This window comes from Pseudopodoces humilis, chromosome 1, assembly GCF_049639895.1.
Source record: "Pseudopodoces humilis isolate 2021_Gansu_Grassland_sample_001 chromosome 1, ASM4963989v1, whole genome shotgun sequence".
NCBI classification, from domain to species: domain Eukaryota; kingdom Metazoa; phylum Chordata; class Aves; order Passeriformes; family Paridae; genus Pseudopodoces; species Pseudopodoces humilis.
The window spans coordinates 120,067,908-120,087,045 of record NC_142200.1 but is presented as its reverse complement, the minus strand read 5'-3'; the positions used below and the strand labels follow the sequence as shown (position 1 = coordinate 120,087,045).

Genomic DNA, 19,138 nt, shown 5'->3' with positions numbered 1-19,138 from the left:
TGTAACTTTATTAGTAAAGTACTTATTCTGCAAGATCACATACTGTTCTGGCATATTCTGATCCTGTTGCCTATATTCTAACTACGGGAACAAAAAGGAATGAGCATGAAGGACATGCTTAAATTCTGAGATGAAAATACTAATCAGTCTTCTACCATAGAATGGATCACAGGAAAAAATGGAGTATGTAGGACCCACTGAAAATACATAATGGTTGCACTAAAAAAAACTACCAAAACAAAACCAAGCAGGGGAGGGAGGGAAAGGTCAGGAGAATAAAGGACAGGAATACACTTTTTGTTAACATGTACATGTATGAGATCTAGCTATAGGTCACATTGCGATTTCAATTCCTGAAAGTTAGACTAGGTCTGATGCACACATTCAAGACATTTGCATTATTCCAGCAGAATTTTTTCATTTCTGTGATCCTAAAATGTTCTGGCAATTAAATGTAAAATGAAAATGGAAGTTGCTGATAAAAATACCTATTTTTCAAAAATCTAATCAATTTTACATTTTGAACTGGAAACTACAAGCTGCCTTCACCATTTTTTCCATAACTTACCTGCCTTCATTGTTCTCCGCGATGACTTCACTGTAGTTTCCTGGACCATAAAGACAATAATTATTTTATTATATTTCAGTTTACACTAGTTAATTACTAAGACTACAAGGTTTATCTGGGTCTTTGGGAGTGTCTCTCCTAAATGGAAGATGATTTTAACACAGAAAACATCTAGACATGGCCTAAAGGATACACTAACATGACATAAGTACATGTTTTCAAGCATGCCTTATAGAGGTTTCTCAAGAAATATTAATACAGTAGTTTAATACAGTGTTAGCTTTAATGCAGTAGTAAGTAAGAGTATTCAAAAATTTTGGGAAAAAATGTATTTCTGGGGGAAAGATAGGCCCATATCAGGTCCATTCCCTAAAATGAAAGGGTATAAACCACTGGTAAAGGATCAGGAAGAGGGAAAAATAGTAGTGGCAGTAAGGCAAGTACAAAGTTGAATGTATTCTTATCTGCATATACAGATTATAGGATTAACTGGTTAAGTGAGGAGGTAGAAGCTATGCTAATCACAGAGCATATTGATTAGTGTGCTGTTCTCTAGCCATTACCACTAAGCAGTTTAAATATATTAGGAGAGGAAATTCATAGTACATATTTGAAAAGGACAGAGCAATAGCTGTGCAAATTAAATTTGAAAGGTCTACAGATGATTGGCAGGAGAGGAATGAAATAATGTTGCAGCAACAATCTAATTCTGGTTTTTGATTATTTGTTTGGTTTTTTTTGACAAATAATACAGAACACTGCAACATACCTGCAGTCCTAGGCTTTTATCTGCCCTTGAAATTATACCAAGAATATTGTTACCCACAAATATAAGGACTATATAAATCCTTTTATGGTTTGATTTTCATATGTCACTGAAGAGAAACATGGTGCTTGATACTATTTTGTCATGAAGTTTTTTACCACACATCTCAGATTCATCATCTAGCACCTGCCAACAGTTTTGTCTGTATACTTAGGTCTGGGTCATTAACCACTCTGATGTATCAATATTCCTTTTTGTAGAACAGCATAGCACTTAAATGACGATTTGTCCTGCATCTGACCTGTGCAGAATATGAAGGTTGAAAAGCAGGGAGAAGCCAGATGGCCTCTGATGTGTGCTGGAAGGGAGACACATGCTGAAGGGATTGAGATAAGGTGACCAACAGGTACTTCTGAATGCTATCAAGTCCGCAGCTGTTGAACGTGTTCTTTACTTTGCCCTTATGTTCACCTTTCCTTAACTGATACTAACTTACTTCCTTCAAACAGCGCCTTGCAGGAAGAGCCTGGGGTGCCTCTCTAGCACAGTGCTGCATTCACTATGAATTTTATTTAGGCAATCATCACGGGTGCGGGGCGGGGAGGAAGGTTAATAACACCTCATCTACAAACAATCAGAGAATTGTTAGGGTTGGTTTGAAGGGACCTCTGGAGATCCCCTAGTCCAACCCCCAGCCAAGGCAGGGTCACCTTGAGCAGGTGACACAGGAACGAGTCCAACTGGGTTTTGAATGTCTCCAGAGGGGGAGACCCCATGACCTCCCTGGGCAGCCTGTTCCAGTGCTCTGCCATCCTCAACACGAAGAATTTCTTCCTCATGTTGAGGTGGAACTTCTTGTGTTTTAGTTCACGGCCTTCGCTCGCCATCCCGTCTCGGGGCACCACCAAAAAGTCTGGCACAATCCTCTTGGCACTCGCCTTTGAGATATTTAAATGCACCGATGAGACCCTCGTCTCAGTCTTTTCTGGACTAAACATGCCCAGTCCCGTCCCGCTGCCCAGAGCACAGACGAGGTCGAATTCCTCGCAGAGACGCGGGGCGCGGCGCCCGTCCCCTCACGCCGCTGCCGCAACTCCCTCCCGCCGCTGGGGGGCGCTCGCGGCGCCGGCCGGGCGGGGGGCGCGCGCTGCGGCGGGGGCGGGGCTTCGGGTGCGCGGCGCGGGCGGAAGCGGCGCGCGGGCGCGGGCAGGGAGGAGGCGGCGGCGGAGGCGGCAGCGAGCGCAGGTAGCGCGGGGCGGCCGGCGGGGGGCGCTGCGCGGGGGGCGCCCCCGCCCCGGCAGAGCCTCAGAGCCGCGCCCTCGGCCGGGGCGGCGGGAGCGTGGGGGGAGGCCCGTCCATCCGTCCATCCACCCGCTCGTCCGTCCGTGCCGTGTTTTCACGGGGGAACGGCTGGGGGTGGCGCACGCTCGGGCGGGACCGGGATGGCGCAGGGCGGCTGCGGCTCTCCCGCACACGCGGGTCCGCACCGCGCCTGAGCGGCCGCGTTGGTCCGCCCCTCCTTCGGGAGTTGCGGGACAGGCTCGTCTTCCTTCGGGCTTCCTTGCCGGCTGGTCCCCGTACCTGCGCGGCTGTCGAGGCGGCTGCGGCGCTGTCACTGCGGGCCCCGCCGAGGCGCGGTGAGTTGTGCTGGGCTTCCTGCGGCCGCGATCTGTGTCCCAGGGCTGTGATGCAGTGTCCTTGGGTGGCGAGGAAGCGCTGGAGCAAACGAGGGTGTTCTGGTTTCCTTCACCTCTAGCGGTGGTCTTCCAGTCTTAAGCTGTGCCTGCAGTGACTCTGCAAGATCGATGCCTTCTGCTGTAAGGATATAACTTCCAAATAGGCGCAGCATAATTACAGTGATGTGATGGAACTTACAGGAAGGAAAAAAAATAAATTCATATTCAGGCAAATAGGCAGGATCCCTAACAATGTCAGATTAAGTGATCTTCCGGCACTAACAGGTCTGCATAAAAAAACCCGAAACAAACGGGTTTAATTTCACTGAAATTGGTCTCTTTAGTACTATTGAAGAAATAGGAAAAAGTAATACTGAATGATGTCTGCAAGATTTGAAACATTCAGTTTTAGGAGATTATAATGTATGGAATTTCCTGACAGCAAGTGTTGCAGAATAACATTTCCTTCTTACAATACAATAAAATGGCTTTTATCTGTAACATCTGATGATGTTTTGACTGCACTTACCTTAGATTAATTTTATTTTGGTGAATATATATAACGTACTATTATCTCTACCTTATTTTGGTAGCTTTGTTCATCATTCATTATTAATAAACTCTCTCTTAAGTTCCCTAACCTAACATGGTAGTATCCTGTAAATTCTCTTTTATGTCTCTTGTCATCTAAAACATACTGACAGCGAAAGTGGAGTGTAATTTCTGTGTTTGTGTGCCACAAAACAAGCAGAGAAAATTTTTGTTCTATGCTGTGACATGATGTGGGGTTTTCTTAGAACAGTTCAGATTGGGTTAACTAGTTATTTTTGGTTACTGTTTTGCCCCCTCAGTGCAACCTGGGCCGGACAAATGTGTTTTTCATTGTGAAAAGCGATCTTTGTAGGAATTGCAACCTCTTTTATTTTAAGAGAACTTTCAGAATATGAACATGATGTACATCCTAGTGTGCATGTGATTTGTCCTAACTGTAATGTAGTGTTAATTTTGGAGCAAATGTAATGAATTGCTGTTTTACTGTCATGAGAATATCAGAGAAAGGAGACAATATGAAGATATATTAGATTGTGAGTAGCATCTTCTGGTAGTGTCTCAAGCAGTGTGGTTGCAGTTTTAGATCAAATAGAGAAATTTATTGTTATCTTTGTTCCTCTTTTGACTTTATGCACATGTGTATATGCACATGTAATATAAATGTAAACATGTAAATTTAATAGGTACCTGAGAGCTCCAGAGAATTAAGTAATTATGCTGGAATTCCTTTGGTCTGTTTCCTGAAGTTTTTTACAGTTGGAAATAAAGGTACTTCCTTTCCTCCCTCCCCCTCCCGTTTCCCTTTTTCTTTTTAAAGCTTTTGTAGTATCTGCTTTTAGAGACTCCTTTTGGCTGTTACCTCCTTGAAGGAGGCATTGGTATCAGCTAATCACAGATTGTGATGTATCTTGGGGATTGGATGTCATTTAGCTGCTAAAAGTAAGATATTTCCCCTGGAGTTCATGATCACTTGTACGTTTTCTGAGAATAGTAAAGGGGACTAGTTCTTGCATCTTGCCTAAACTGTAAGTAGGATAAATGCATGCTGTCAGCTAAAATTGTCAGCTGTGTAGTCAATGTATCTGAAGACTAGTAAGTGTCAAAAATAGCCATTTTTGAGTAGCTGTCAAAAATTGCTGAGATGAATCTGTTTTTCCTGGTACAAGTTTACTGCTAAAATATATTTTATATGCTATTTGTGTTTTGTGTTTTTTAACTACCTCTTTTGCCTGTGATTGATAATTTGTATCATTTTATGAGCTGGGTTTTCTCAATTGAGCATTATTAATAACAGCCTCTTACATTTTCTTCTATGATTTTCAAAAAAACTTTACAAAAAAATAGGTATATTAGCATTTGCCTATGTAATTTAGGAGATTAATTTTGGATTTCTCAGAACTGAATGGGTACTTTGCCCATGTAAAATAGGGCCTGAAGTAGTGGCCTAGACAAGGGAAGGTAAAACTTATTCTAACGAAATTGGTTTCTTCAGTAATACTAAAGAAACAGGAGGCTACCGTGATATAAATAATCCAGTTAAATTTCTGGGTGCCTTTTCCTCAATGTTAAGAATAAAGTATTTTGCAGTGCACACCACTGGGGTGTTACAGTTAACTAGTGTCTGTCATAATCCATTATTATGCTACATTGAGCTGACAAGTCAATCTAGAAATAAGACTGTAGAAGAAAAGATGTAGAAAAAGATCACTTGTCTTTAATATTTCCTCCAGTGTTACTTTTCTCAAATCTTCACTTGGGTTAGCCTACCGGGAAGGAGCATGAATACAAAGCCTCATCTGTATTGCAGTTTTGCCACAGAAACATAATTTTGTTGGACAAATTCATACTCAGATTGAATTGTACAGGTTTCTTGAAAGAAAACCAGACAAGTTAAATTCTTCCTCTCTCCCCAGTGGAACAAGTCCTTTTTTTTTTTTTGCCGTTCTACAGGAACAGTGCTTGTGTGGTGCACTGTGTATACATGTGTGGCAATTTCTCCCCCACTGCAGCTGTCACTCTGTTAGTTATCTGTGCCCTCCCCTCTTAATTCTCTTTAAACACCTGCCTTCCTTTAAGGTCTCTTTAAAATGTTAAGTGAAAGTCCCTCTCATAACAGTAACTTACGTGCATCATGCCGTAGGCTTGGCTCTCTGTAAAACTAGTCAAAATTAGCTAAACATTATCATCTCAGGAGGAAGTTTTGGAGTCTCAGGGGCTTTGGAAAGAGTGATACAAAGACAGCTGTGAAATTTCCCAAGGGAGTACTATGGGGGTACTTGTCATAGCCTGCAATTAATAAATTGTGGCAGTGTTACTGGGAAATGAGAAGCCAAGAAAGTGCCTTGTGCTCAGTCATAAGTGACTTATCAAGGAGCAAGGATACTACAGTGACCTGATTGGTGGCAATAAAGCATGAAGAGAGAAAAGTATCCCAGGAAAAATGAAGCTGAGATTTTTTATTTTTTTTTTAATATTTCTTCACTATTATTATTTTTAAGAATCTGATACAGAGATAGATGTAGAAATGTTTTGGGGCCCAGATGGACCTAGTGGGAGGAGGGGAGGTTCAGCAGGTGTAACATACTGTCGTTATTGATATACTGTCCTAATTGATATCTGCTTGCTTTAATTTTCTTCACAAGCCTTGCCAAGCCATTTCCCCTCTCAAACTATTGAATCTTGGCTGACTGCCCATAGGCAGGGAACAAAGAATTTCTGTTTTGAAATGGTTGGTTTATTTTAAAAGCATTCACTGGCACTAGTAGGCAAAATAAAGGGGAAGGTTTTGGAAAAAAAATAGATACTCTTCGGTACTTGAAGAGGCTTCTTAGACACAATGCAAAATTAAAATAATTATTGGTAGAAAGTGTAAAATAAAAATGATTAAAATAGGAATGCACACATTTAAATAGAAACAGCTCTTCAATATTTCTTTAGTACTGACAAAAGGTAGTCTAGTGTTTGGGCTCTCAGATAATTTTATACCAGAGCCACTGTAAGCTTGCTGTGTGGGTTTTCAAGTCTAAAGCAGTATGTTTGTGCTCTCAACTCGAAGTTCATCCACAAGACAAATTGGTGCTGTTCTTAGAAGCCTGTAGGAGGTAAAACCGTTCCTGGTTTAAGATATGTCTGAGGTAGTCCCAGCAGCTCGTCAGCAGCAACACTGTGTCTGCTTGATGAGCTGTGAATTTTGTTGGCCATATATCCTTTGGCTGACAGGAACTGTTGGGAATGCATAAGATTTTCTTCTTTCTTTGTAGAAGAATAGGTATTTTTGGTAGTTACACCTTTTTGCTATTCCCTTAAACCTCATGTTTCTTTCACTTGGAATATCCATTGAAGGTGTTCCCCAAAAGGCAGCTAGCAATAAGGCAAAAAGATTTTTTTTTCAGTGTGCCAAGGTAATTGCAGGTCTTGGGCATGTAGAATCAGGGAATGAAGGAACACATGCTGTAGGAGAAGGTATAAAGATAGATGTCCTGGAAAAGACACAGAAGCAGACTCCTTTGGCAGCATGCTCTGAAAGTGGTACAGAACTGCTAAAACCCAGAACTGCTGCAGCCCAGCAGCCTTTGTAGTCATAGTGTAGCCCTTTTTTTGTCCAGAAGTATACTTTCTTACCTGTTCTTAAGATAGCAGCATGTTTTATAGTACTGTTATTTTCACTTGAGTCTAGCAGCTGTTAATATAAACAGTCTGTACTTATCTGTGATGCAGTCTGGAAAGACCCTTGAGTTTCATCAGCACATTTTGGTGGGCTCTGTTTTGTCAGGCATTGCTGAGGTTTTGTCAGTAGACTATCCTCTTTTCCCTCTATGCTGTGATGCTTTTCTGTTGACCAGATTTTACAGCAGCAGTAGTAGGAATACTTGAGGTGCTAAGAGTAAATCTTATCAAAAGGCAGCTGAATGTGTATGGGAACTGGCATTGCTGTTAATGGTTGGTTCTGAGTGGAATATCCTGCTCTTTCATGGCGCTGTACAGCTGTCTGAGTGAGCCTGATTAATGAACCTGGGAGCCAAAGTACAGTGTTGGTCTGCAGCAGTCACCAGTATGGATGTTAGTTATAGATGTTAGTATAGTTATAGATGCTAGGACAGTAGTTTCATTGGCATCTTCTCAGGAGCTTGTGTACTCATAAAAATATGAGGAATGTGGGTCTTCCTTATGCACCAGTTTTAATCAGGGCTCTGTGTAAACCCTTCACTTCTTTGGGCACCTGTTGGTCAGCTGCACCTCATGCAGATTTTTCACCTACAGCCAAACCAACAGCCATCTAAGACTGCAAATTACCCAAACACAAACATAATTTTTGGCATTCCAAAAAGTCTCAGCATGTGAGCTTCTGGGCTTCTAGCTTATTTTATTGTCTCAGTCTTCTAAAATTAATTGGATAATGAATATGTTCTCTGCTGTTTTGATATGTGTCAGTCATTTTTTAGACTCCCCATTTTCATTGTTTCGCAGAAAGGACTGAGGGTTTTCCAAATAACATAGAACCACCCTGTCTGCTTTCAGAATGGTCAACACGATTGAATAGTGAGCTGAATGATGCTCAGAGTTTTCTGTAGAAAAATTAGGAAACAAAATTCTTTGGAGGCCACAGAGGTAAATGGGCCAGAGGGTGCACTCTGCAAATAGATGCAAAAAAAGGGAAAGTAATAGAATGGAGCTTGATGCTACTGTGGAAATTTTTTTCCTGGTGTTCTGTAATGCCCAGTGATTCTTGTCTTCCTGGAATGTTTGTTGGCTATTGCAATGAAGTATCACTCTGCATTTTCAAAGACAGTTTCTTGTTTACTGATACAGTACCCTCTCTGTACTGAGGGATGTTTGTTGCCATGAATTTAATAGTAATTTCTTGTACAGATGTAATTTTAGTATGGTAATTTTAAATTGTTAATAATTTAATAATATTTTTGTGCTCCCACTGAGATGGTAATAAATTCCAATTTTGTACTGTACAATTATTTTATAGCAATTATTAATGTCAGCTTTTATTTGTACTGTCCTGATTTCTGTCTGCTGGCTGTTCTATTACAAGATTTTTTTCCACTTCCCCTTTAATTGGAAGCACGCTTCTGTGACTGTATATGGCTCTTCTTTTTTAAGCTCTGTCTTGATAAATCACTTCTTTTTATGCAGTTAATATCTGGTTGCAAAGCCAGACCTGCTCTTGAATGCATGGTGTCATGTTGTTCTTGATCATAAATGAGTTTGTTAGAGACCTGTGTAGGTCTTCAGAACATCACTGAGGCACTACTGCCTTAATATTTGAGATTCTGTCTTTCAAAACATGTGACCAAATAGGTGGCTTTATTGGACTGTATGTTAACAATATTCTTTTCACTGCATTTTTCTTGGCTTTATTCTTAGAAATATTTTTGATCTTTGAATGAAATGGGTTTCTCTCAGGCTTTGGTTTCCTGTATGCTTTGCATCTGCAAACTGCTTATTAATAGCTACCAAAAATACCTTATGGACCTGCTGCTTTCTTTTTCTCTTACAAATAATTGCTGTCATCTATCCTGTACATTTTTCAAAACTAGAAGGTACACAAATCATCTCTACAGGACAGGTTTAAATTAGCCCTACAACCATTTCTAGTGGTTTAGGAAGGCTGGAGTCTCTTGGGCAGGCTAGAAAAATTATGATTAATATGTGCTGGTCTTTCATGAGCTGATTGACTGGCAGAAGTGGCAGTGCTGTAAAGTGCATTAAGCTTTTAAGGATTTAGGTATGCCTTGTTTTTCTGATAACCTGAGGTTGTTTCAGAGCACGTGTAAGGCATTCCTTTGCATTATAAACAATTTAATTTTTGTGTTGTATGTTAATACAATCTCTTGGTTTTTCTGGGAATGGGTAAAGCAGAATCTGAGGAAGACTGCAAAAAAATTCAAGAAGGATGTTTTGTAAGTATGGGCTAGTTTCCATGGAGAAGGGTCAGTATTCAAACTGAAGTCTGATATTACTTAAGTAAGTTAACTTTCCTTTGTTATGGAACATATAATGCATTTTCTGTAGCTCTTTTGCCTTTGCTCCTTTTGTTTCATGCAGTCAATAATATAATTTATATATGACTGATTCTGAAATACAGGATAGAGACATTATTTTGTTTTGGAGTGGATGAGTGCCTTAGTTCATTGTTTTTCTTGCCAGATGGTTGTCAGTGTTGTGGTACCACTGGATAAAGTTGTAGCCGCATTGGTAGGTTTTGGCAGTACTTTTTGACAATCAGCAGTGGCAACAGTGAAGAAAACCAAGCTCTTTATATGTCTGTGGAAGGCAAACCTAGTGTCAGATCTTCATTCAGGAATTGGTTGTTGCTCCAAGTTCTTATGTTGTTCCTGGCTTGTAACTTTTACAATAATTTAAATATGCATGCTGATTTAAAGTACTACGCTGATTTAAAATACTTCGGAAAACTGGCACTTGAATTGGTTACTTTAGGCTGCTTATTGAAAGGGTTATCTGGAAGACATTCTCTTTTTCATGGATTCTTGGATTGCCATTTTGTCTGAAGTCTACTCAGGAGTTTTGTTTGATTTGGGTTTGTTTTGTGGAATATTTTGTTTTGTTTTGGGTTTGCTGGCTTGGGGTTTTGTTTCTTTTCTTTCCCTCCTCAGATTTTCAAATTTTGTTCTGGTTGTACTCTTTCATCTTCACAGTTGTCTTGCTTGTCTCAGTCTCCATGTTTGGAGATGGTAGGAATTGCAGCAAGGTGTAGCTGTGACACATTGTTTTTTCCTGTTGCTCTCTGCACTGCTTTGCCTTTGCCACAGAAGTCCCTCAGCTGCATTTGGGAGAGTGGTATGCTAGCATTTCTATCCAGGATAAATCTGTGAAGAAGGAAGTCTCAGCTTCTTTTTTTTCCTGCTCAGGGACGATTTCCAGCTCAGCATATTGTGTGCTTTGAGAGAATGAGGGAGAATAAAGATCATGAGAGGCAGTGTACCTTCTTTAATATGTGCTGTTATCTTATGGGATACTACCTCTAAATTACTGAAAACAAAGGTCCGTTCTGAGTCCAAGTTTTGTTGAAATGATAATGTTCTTGTAGAGAACTGCTGACCCCTCAGGGCAATGAGAGGTACAAGAATATTCCAATCCATCCATTTTACTGTGCTACTTCCTTCCTAACATGTATGCTTGCTGCTCTGGGACTCTTTTTTTCCCTACTTCCAAATTATGTGGGTATAAGCTTCCTTTTTTTTTTCTTTTTTTAAGCCCCAAGGGTCTTGCAGGGTGTGTCATATGAGTCACTAGGAGTGCATGCAATTCAGGGGGAAAGAAGAGATCAAATCTCCAGACCTTTGAGATTATGCTGGAATTCATGAAGAGGGAATGGCCTTTAAAAGTTTGTAGGAAAAGTGACAAGTACGAATAGTTGCCTTCATTTTGGTATACCTTGCTCCCAATTCCTTTGCCTCGTGTCAGTATGTGGGTGTTATGCAATTTCCCAGCAGGTTAAGTCCTTGATTTCCATTAGTTCCAGTAGTCAGCATGTGCCCTGTGAATCAGATATACATGGTGATGGCCCATTCTGCAATTCCTGCTGCTGTCTGGCAGTTTATTCAATCTCTTCCACTTGGCTAGACCCCTTATCCTGGCTTGTGGTCTTATTTACAGTGTGATGGCAGAGTTACTTCTATTCCAAATGACTGTAGTGATACTGTCTAAATGCTTCAGGATGAGGTATGGCTGGAGCTCTATGGAGAGCTGAACTAAATTTAAGTTTTGTAAGAGCTATCTGTTCTTTTCAGTCTTTTTTTTTTTAATAGAAGAAGTAGAGACTTGTGGGAATGGGGTTTGAAATTTATGGTCTCTTCTTGAGAGATACTGTTTGGTCTTCTGAGCCATCACATGAATACTCTTCTCCTGGATCTCATAATGTTTTACATCATATTTGATACTGTTCAGAGATTATGTAGATGCATATTGATGTGTGTACAGTTTATGATTTAAAGTCTGAGTTCAGAGCCATGGATTTGGCACAGAGCTAGGAAGAAGAGGTTTTTGTTAGTGCATGTTTGGGGAAGATCTGTTTCAGGAAATCTTAAACCACACAGATATTCGTGCTGTGGAGTGTAAGTTTTTACTGTTTTCCCTCTTATTTTATGTACTTAAGACAAATTAATATCTTAAAACAGTTTTTTGGGGGATAAGCACATTCCTTGAACAAAGTACATCCGACTGCATTTACAGTGGGAGTTGAAATTACTGCATGCTGTCTGTCTGTCCTTGTGCAGGGCCATACCCCCCAGTGCAGGGTGAGCTGTTCCTCACTCAGTGACTTGGGATTGCCACTTGCATTAGTGCAGCCAGCAGTAAGGGTTTGTGTACTGGCAGTGGCTGCCATAGGGCATTAGACACTCAACTGGTTGTTACTTTACGGCAGCTTTGGTGTCCGAGTCCTAATGTCGCCCCTGCCTTGGGTTAATAATTTTCAGAATAATTTAGATATGCATGTTGCTTTTACAGCACTTAAAACATTTGCCACTTGAATCAGGCATGCTGGCTTGCCTGTTGAGGGGATTATCTGAAGAGTGAAGGTGAAGGGTAAGTGACAAGCAGGGCTCGGCGCCCTGCTGGCCATGCCTCTTGTGTTGGCAGCAGACAGCGGGGTGTTGGCATAAGGCCGACGGAACTGGCCAGTGGAGGGGATGAAAAATGCCATGGAGGCAGAGTTAGATTTAGATGAGAGCTCAGCAGCACGAGAAACTCGGTCTCAGTGTTCTGATACAAACCCAAGGTGTAAGTGCCAATACAGAAAGTCTAGTGAGGAACTCTATTGCTTGTGTAATTTCAGTCTAAAAAATGCTTGTGTGAGTTGGTATGTGGGGAAGAACTGGGAATAGTGAGGATAAATGTAACTATTGTATAAAATGAGTAGCTTTATCTGGATGATGTTAAATAATTGAAATTCTCTTTTCAGAAAATATTGAATAATTGGAGTAGTGTCAGAGATTGATGAAAAATGAGAAATATGAGGTATACACATGGAAAGAGTCTAAAAATGTGGGATCTGTTTGACAGTTAACAATTAGTAAGAGAATGATGCCTATGTAAATATATGTGCATGTACATATATGATGAATCTGGAATGTCTGTTGTCACTGTCTTATAACACAAGAAGAGATGCTGAGTGAGAGTCTTACCAAACTTTCTTTTAAAAGTATGTTGAAGTGATATTGGGCATTCAAATGCATGCATTCATAATAAAATGGAGAGTAATTCCATGGTCTCCCATAACAAGTGCTTGAAGGTAGGTTTGAAAATGTTTTAAAAGCATGTAGCTTGAAGCCTTCAGCTGCAACTACTCCACAGGTAAATGAAGATATCTTCACTTTTTGTTTATATCTTTCTTTTTTTCCCAGTACAGAGATCCCTGAAGATGTGTGGCTCAAACTGCTTCAAACTGTCTGAACATTTGTTATTTAACTGCTGAAGCTTTCCTACCATTTTCTTTCCTCCTGAAGCCTTAATCCTGTTGAAGGATCAGAATTGGGTACTATGGTAAGACATTTCTTAAAGTTGGAGTAAAATGGTGAAGTGCAATGTGCCAATTTATTTTGGTTGTATCTCTTTATTCAATAGTAAGACACCAAAACAAATAAAAAACCTTAATGGTATACAGAGCCAGGAGAGGAAACTAGCTTGCTAGCTAGCTTTGAGCTAGCTAACCAACCAAGAAACATCATTCCATGTGTTGTCTGTTCACACTTGCACTGTACTTTAAAATTAAGAATGAAAAGTAAATAATTTTACAAGAACTTAAGTGTAGATGTATGTGAATAACTCATCACAGTGTTGTACAGAAACGTTATACAGGTCTCTTCTAGGCACTGCATTTTCTTTCAAATGCATATGTGTTTAATGTCAGTTTAAATTCAAGTATTTAAAATACTTAAGGTGCTTTGTGGAAGCACAGAAGTTCTGATTTTTGGAGAATAAAAATCGGTAAAAATAGGAAGAAGAAACCCTGTAAATAACAGGTGACAAGGAAATATAACTGAACCTCTAAGCAGATAACAAAACTTGTTTTCTAGATGATGCAATAATGTATTTGGAAACTGATATTTGTTCTTAATCTCAATAACTAGCAGTTTTGAATAACCAAGTGGTACTTTACAAATTTCAGGAATCAAGACCAGCTAAAACATGAGAAGATATACTCAAGATGATCCAGCCAGAAGATTTTTCACTTCATAAAAATATTATTTTTGTTTAATATGTAATATAATTTGACAAAGCAAAATTCAGTTACTTTTCTTGAAATTAGGACGTGTCTGTGGCCTTCATCAGAAATGTTTCTAACATTTTCAAGGAAGAATATGTCCCAGAAACTGAGTATGTTTTTACTAGTCTTTGGAATCATTTGGGGTTTGATGTTGCTACGCTACACATTTCAGTATCCAAGACGCCAAAGTAGTGCTGAGTTGCGTGGACAGATATTAGATCTCAGTAAAAGATATGTCAAAGCACTGGCAGAAGAAAATAAAAACCTAATGAATGGTGGTGGTGGAGCCTCTATGTCAGGATATGGTAAGAGGAAGAAAGCCATACTTGTTACTTGAATATATCCTTTTTCTGAAAACTAAAGTTAATTTTTTTTTTTTAAGTAGTATATGCTCTTCAGCAGAAAAAAAACAAACCTCTGTATAAATTGATTTGATTTTAGTTTATTCTAAGAAGTTGAAGATTAAGATGAGTTGCAATATCAAGCTTCAGATCTCTTCAAGTACATGAATACAGTTACTTACAGAAGTAACAGCACATTTGTCCTCCTTTGAATCTTCAGCTATTGAGGAATAAGCATGTGCTTGACACAGGGACAAAGTTTTATATTAAGTCACGTCAACATTCCTGATTCTTCTAGTACCTCATTGCTAACTTCTTGCTTTTATTTCTTCAATTTTCTTCTTCTTAAAAAAGCAACGACAAACCAACATATTGAGTTTGCAGTCTGGAGACTGCAAAGCAATTAGGAATTTGGCAGAATCTCCCCTTGTTTTAGAAGCAGCCATAAGAGATAAGGTCCCTTGTCTTGCGAGCTGTAATGCTTGGTGCATCATATCTCTGATTTGCCTGTCTTGCGAATATGTACCTGACTTGATGAATAGGTTGCCAGTGTTTACTGTCTTCTGAAATACTGAAAAGATAATTAAAAATGTTTATTTTAAAAAATAGTATCTCAAAAGATGTGTAGTAATGAACTTTGATCCCCTTAAGATTTCCTTAATGGATCTGCCTGTTATAGGATGCCCTTTATAGGCATTTGGTGAGAGTGCAAGTAGCAAAAACGTGCCTGAAGTCTTTTTGCTGCTGCTAAGGAAGGAGGAAGCAAGTCTGTGATGAGTTGACTAAGATGTGAAGGAGCAACCCAGGAGGAGTAGGACAGCAAAAAGTGTTAAAAACTTTAATCCTTTCATTCTCAAAATTAATTTTTATGACAGTAGGAGACTGCCTTCTCTTTTCTTCCCCGTTTTCTCCTCCTACCTTTTTCTTTTTTGTCATCAAGGACTTCCTTTATTTATTTATTTATATTTATATTATTTATATATATTTATATTATTTATTTATTTATAATTTATTTATAAATTAAGTTTCTCTGTCATTTAAAAAAACCCAAAAAATCCTTGTGTACTGCAGCTTTCTCCTCTCTATAAATCTTACAGTGTATTTCCAAATGAGACTTGTCTTCTGCAGTTTTGTCCGAAGTTTAATATAAATCATCTCTTGATCTGCCTGCTGATCATTAGAATTAAAACTTGACAATTCCCTCCCTCAGACTGTTGAGCACAAAATGATACTACAGAGTACGTCCCACCCTCTGTTATTGACAGCAGACCCTGCTCTGACTTGAATTGTTAAGCATTTTTTTTTTTTTTATTTTTTCGAAGTTAACATTACTTACTAAAAAAAACTAGTTAATTTTAGAGAGAGGTACTTCTTTGTTTGAAATTTAATTTGCTACTAATTTTTAATTTTACCTGTTTTACTCCTATTTTTTCACTTTGATGCCTGTAATTCTTCTCCCCAGTCTTTCTGCTTTGTTCAGAACAGATTAGAGTGCAGTGGTAGAGACAGAGTTTGTAGATGTCTTCATGTGTAGGGGGAATCTAACAGCTTGAAAAACCTGGTAACTTTGTTAATGCTTTTCAAATCTGAAATAAGATGGTGATTGGCAACAGTGTGAATCGTTTTTTGTTGAAAGATGTTACTGTTTTTTTTTCCAGAACATGGTAATTTTTTTACCATCTTTCCTCTTATTTTTCATTCAATGAAGATGTAGATAGATTTTTTTTTTTACCCTTGCTTTATAGCTTACAAAAGAACCAATAAGGTACCTTCTAATAACAGCTTTTCTATGGGCTAGAACTGTCATTTAGGGGAAAGCCATTAACTACCTTTTTTTATGCTGGAAAGTATTTAGATATAATCTCTTGCATCCGAGGCTAAAACATGACATAGCTAAGTATTTTGATGCTGTTGTCTGGATGAAATTTGAAATAATACCTTTGAATAGCCACTTGTAATGTTCCAACTAGTGGTTTTGGTCTCACACTCTAATATTTAATTGACTGCCTTCACAGTTCCCTGTTATGGTGCTATCTCCCTTCCCTAAAATAACAAAGAAATGTTATTAAAGAAAAATCAAGCAGCTGTTTCATTCTGTACTTCTAGACCAATCTGCACTCCTTTCCAAAAAGTGTGTTAAGGGAGGATAGCAAGTTTTAAGATGTGTGAATACATTGAAGTGGCAGTTCTTTTCCACACAGAGTAAATAACAGGCTGTAATTTGTTTTTTCCATTATCTTCAGCTGATCTTAAGAGAACAATTGCTGTTCTTCTGGATGACATCTTGCAACGCCTGGTGAAATTGGAAAACAAGGTTGATTACATCGTTGTGAATGGCTCAGCAACAAATAACACTAATGGAACTAACCATCAGGTGCCAGTGACTTCAAATAAACGTGTAAAGCCAGCAAACAACATTAGATAGCAAACAGGGCCACTTTGTGTTGCTACATCATTGATGGATAATATTTAAGATAAGCTTTTTGTCTCTGGTTAGGGCAAAGCAGTAGTTGACTCTAAAACAAGCGTAAACTATTGTATTCTACAATGTGCTTGGATCTATGTAGGCCTAACATGTGCTTAGGTTCTCAAAGCATTATTTCATTGCCTTTGAGCAGTGCTTCTGAAGTGATCTTTGTTGTCTCTAAAGATATTTTGATATGAATTGATGTAGTAGGTCATTGGATAATTACAATACGTGGAAAGCAACAGGAAACTTATAGGTAGGTTTCTAAATATATTTATTTAAGTATGACTATAACATATCTTTTGGATAGGTGAGCAGTATTGTAGCTTATTCATTTTTTGTGATCTGCATTAGGCCAAGGTGACTGAGGAAAATGTGTTGCTAAACAGATGCTAGAAGATGTGTACACTTAAAATATTTTCTTACTTATTTACTAAAACGATATTAAATTGAGGATAGCAATGGTGATAATATTTTAAAATTGTGACCCAAAGAATGTCTTTATTTGCACTATCTGTCAGAATAGTTAAAGAGAATTTACTGTATATTTAAGAAAATTTATTATAATAGGAAAACATTCTAGGTAGTAACACTGTCCAGGTTTATCTTTATGCCAGAGATGGGGCAGTTAGATTATCAGAAGCAAATCATCATCTGTGATATCTTAGATGATTATTTCTTAAAAAGATATTTAAGTATATGTATTTTGTAATTGCAGATAAAATTATTTAAGTGATGGAAATAAGTTTTGGATATGTGAATACGGTTTATTTTTATTCATTGCTGTTTGTTATTAACATTTTAATGCCTTGCAGTTTGTGTTTGGAAAAGCACACCATCTCCCTGAATTGCTTTCTTGATCAGAAGAAAAGCAATGAAGGGAATCAAGGCATCTCTGCATTTAACAGAAGTATATGTACTAAGGGTATCTAATCATGGCATATTTGAGAGCTAAGGTAATGTTTGCCTTATGTCTAAGTCAGCCTTACAGCAAAGTGAATTGCATGCAGTGTGGGTGCACTGTATCTCAAATGTTACTGAAATCATATTGAAGTGCCACTGAACCTGTTTTTTAAACTGTACTGAATGTTTGAGGGGCACAGAATGTTCAGGGACTTTTGCCAAAAGTGTCCTGTAAGTGAACTTTTGGGGATGAGTAAAACCAGAGGCGCTGGGTGATATACCAGGCAAAGTTATGTGATTTTTTTCCTTTCTTCTGTTTCCCTGCTGATAATCTTGATGGTTATAAAGGAAAATACAATTGCAATCTTAGTTAGTACTTCTTTAGTATCCAGATGATTTTTTTTTGTCACATTGTGTGTAAACATGTACTCACTTCAATGCAGAAAGAGAAAAATAAATTTTTAATTGCACTTGTAAATGTTCCTGGGTTTTTTTTGGTTGGTTGGTTGGTTTTTGGTTTTCTTGGGTTTTTTTGTAATTAAATGGTCTTGTCATTCTTGCTACACGTGCTCTATCAGTTTCTGGATTGGAAAATTGTACATCTCTGAGTTTTAGTAGTACTCTTTCTGTTATTCTTCCTTCTTAGTCACTGAGTTCTTCTGCTCTTGAAATTCTAATGCCCTGAAACTTTCCTCAGGTGAGAGGTGAGGGGAGAAAATAAATGAAAATAAAAGAACTGATTTAGATATTTAATGGTGGAGACTTCACTGTTTAACCTAAGAGTAAAGAAGATACATGCAGAACTTCTTTTGAACCTGCAGATTGACAATGTGGAAGATAGAAAGATAGACAGACAGATAGATAGATAGACAGACAGATTTTTATATCCATCTGGTTTATTTCCTAGATACTTGATTGTTACAAACCAAAACCTTTGTGCTATGAACACACAGTTCTTTTCTGAGTGGCAAAACTAAACTTAAGGTGTGCAGACTAAGGTAAAAAAGGGTAAAGGAGGGATCAAGGGAGGGTCTCAGCTGACTTCCCTATTAACAACAGTAGTAGGAAAACATTTGCATGTTCTAGCCTGCAGCCTCCCATATAGGACATGTGAGAGGTGTGGCAGCCCTACAAAGGTAGGAGGTTGTGTAAAGAACCCAAGGGCTTGTGAAGAAAAGCAAGAGAAAGCCTGCAACTTAGCCCAGGTCCAAAACGCTTGACAGTATCACAGGATTTGATTGTATTGCCAAGCATATTCTTTCTTTCTGAGGAATATTTAAGTAGTATTTCTGCTGCGCTGCAGTTTTTATGATGTAACTGTATTCTCATTTCAGATGACATCATGAAGCCCCCCAAAGTGACCTCAAATGAGTTTTGTGTATATGGAATCTCCTTATGGTTGGTTCTTAGACTGGTTGGGGTTTGAGGTATTACTTCCTTTTCTTTCTTCTCCTTCTGTTCTTTGGTAGGCAGGAGGACATATAACCTCTGTTATATAAAAAACTGCTGATTTGGGGGATGGAGGTGTGTTTTGGTTTCGTTCTTGAAATCTTTTGGTAAATTAGGGGACATTAATTTTCTCAGCTGTAATTTGCCTCATGAGTGTTTAACAGCTGATTTCACTA

General features: G+C 38.6%; 1 protein-coding gene across 4 annotated transcripts; it reads left to right on the top strand.

Annotated features, from left to right (window-relative positions):
• The first annotated feature begins 2,509 nt into the window (after positions 1-2,509).
• On the top strand, positions 2,510-17,983 carry CCDC126 (coiled-coil domain containing 126). 4 transcript variants are annotated; one of them, XM_014248429.2, is made up of 4 exons: positions 2,510-2,579; positions 12,940-13,078; positions 13,704-14,107; positions 16,387-17,983. In XM_014248429.2, the coding sequence occupies exons 3-4, from the start codon at positions 13,870-13,872 to the stop codon at positions 16,566-16,568; spliced, it is 420 nt and encodes a 139-aa protein (XP_014103904.1). In that variant the 5' UTR covers positions 2,510-2,579; positions 12,940-13,078; positions 13,704-13,869; the 3' UTR covers positions 16,569-17,983. The 4 variants fall into 4 exon arrangements, with proteins under 4 accessions (XP_014103904.1, XP_014103906.1, XP_087922271.1 ...); XM_014248431.2 differs by having other exon boundaries at positions 2,546-2,579; positions 12,945-13,078; XM_088066145.1 differs by lacking the exon at positions 2,510-2,579 and adding an exon at positions 2,645-2,971 and having other exon boundaries at positions 12,945-13,078.
• Positions 17,984-19,138: the final 1,155 nt, after the last annotated feature.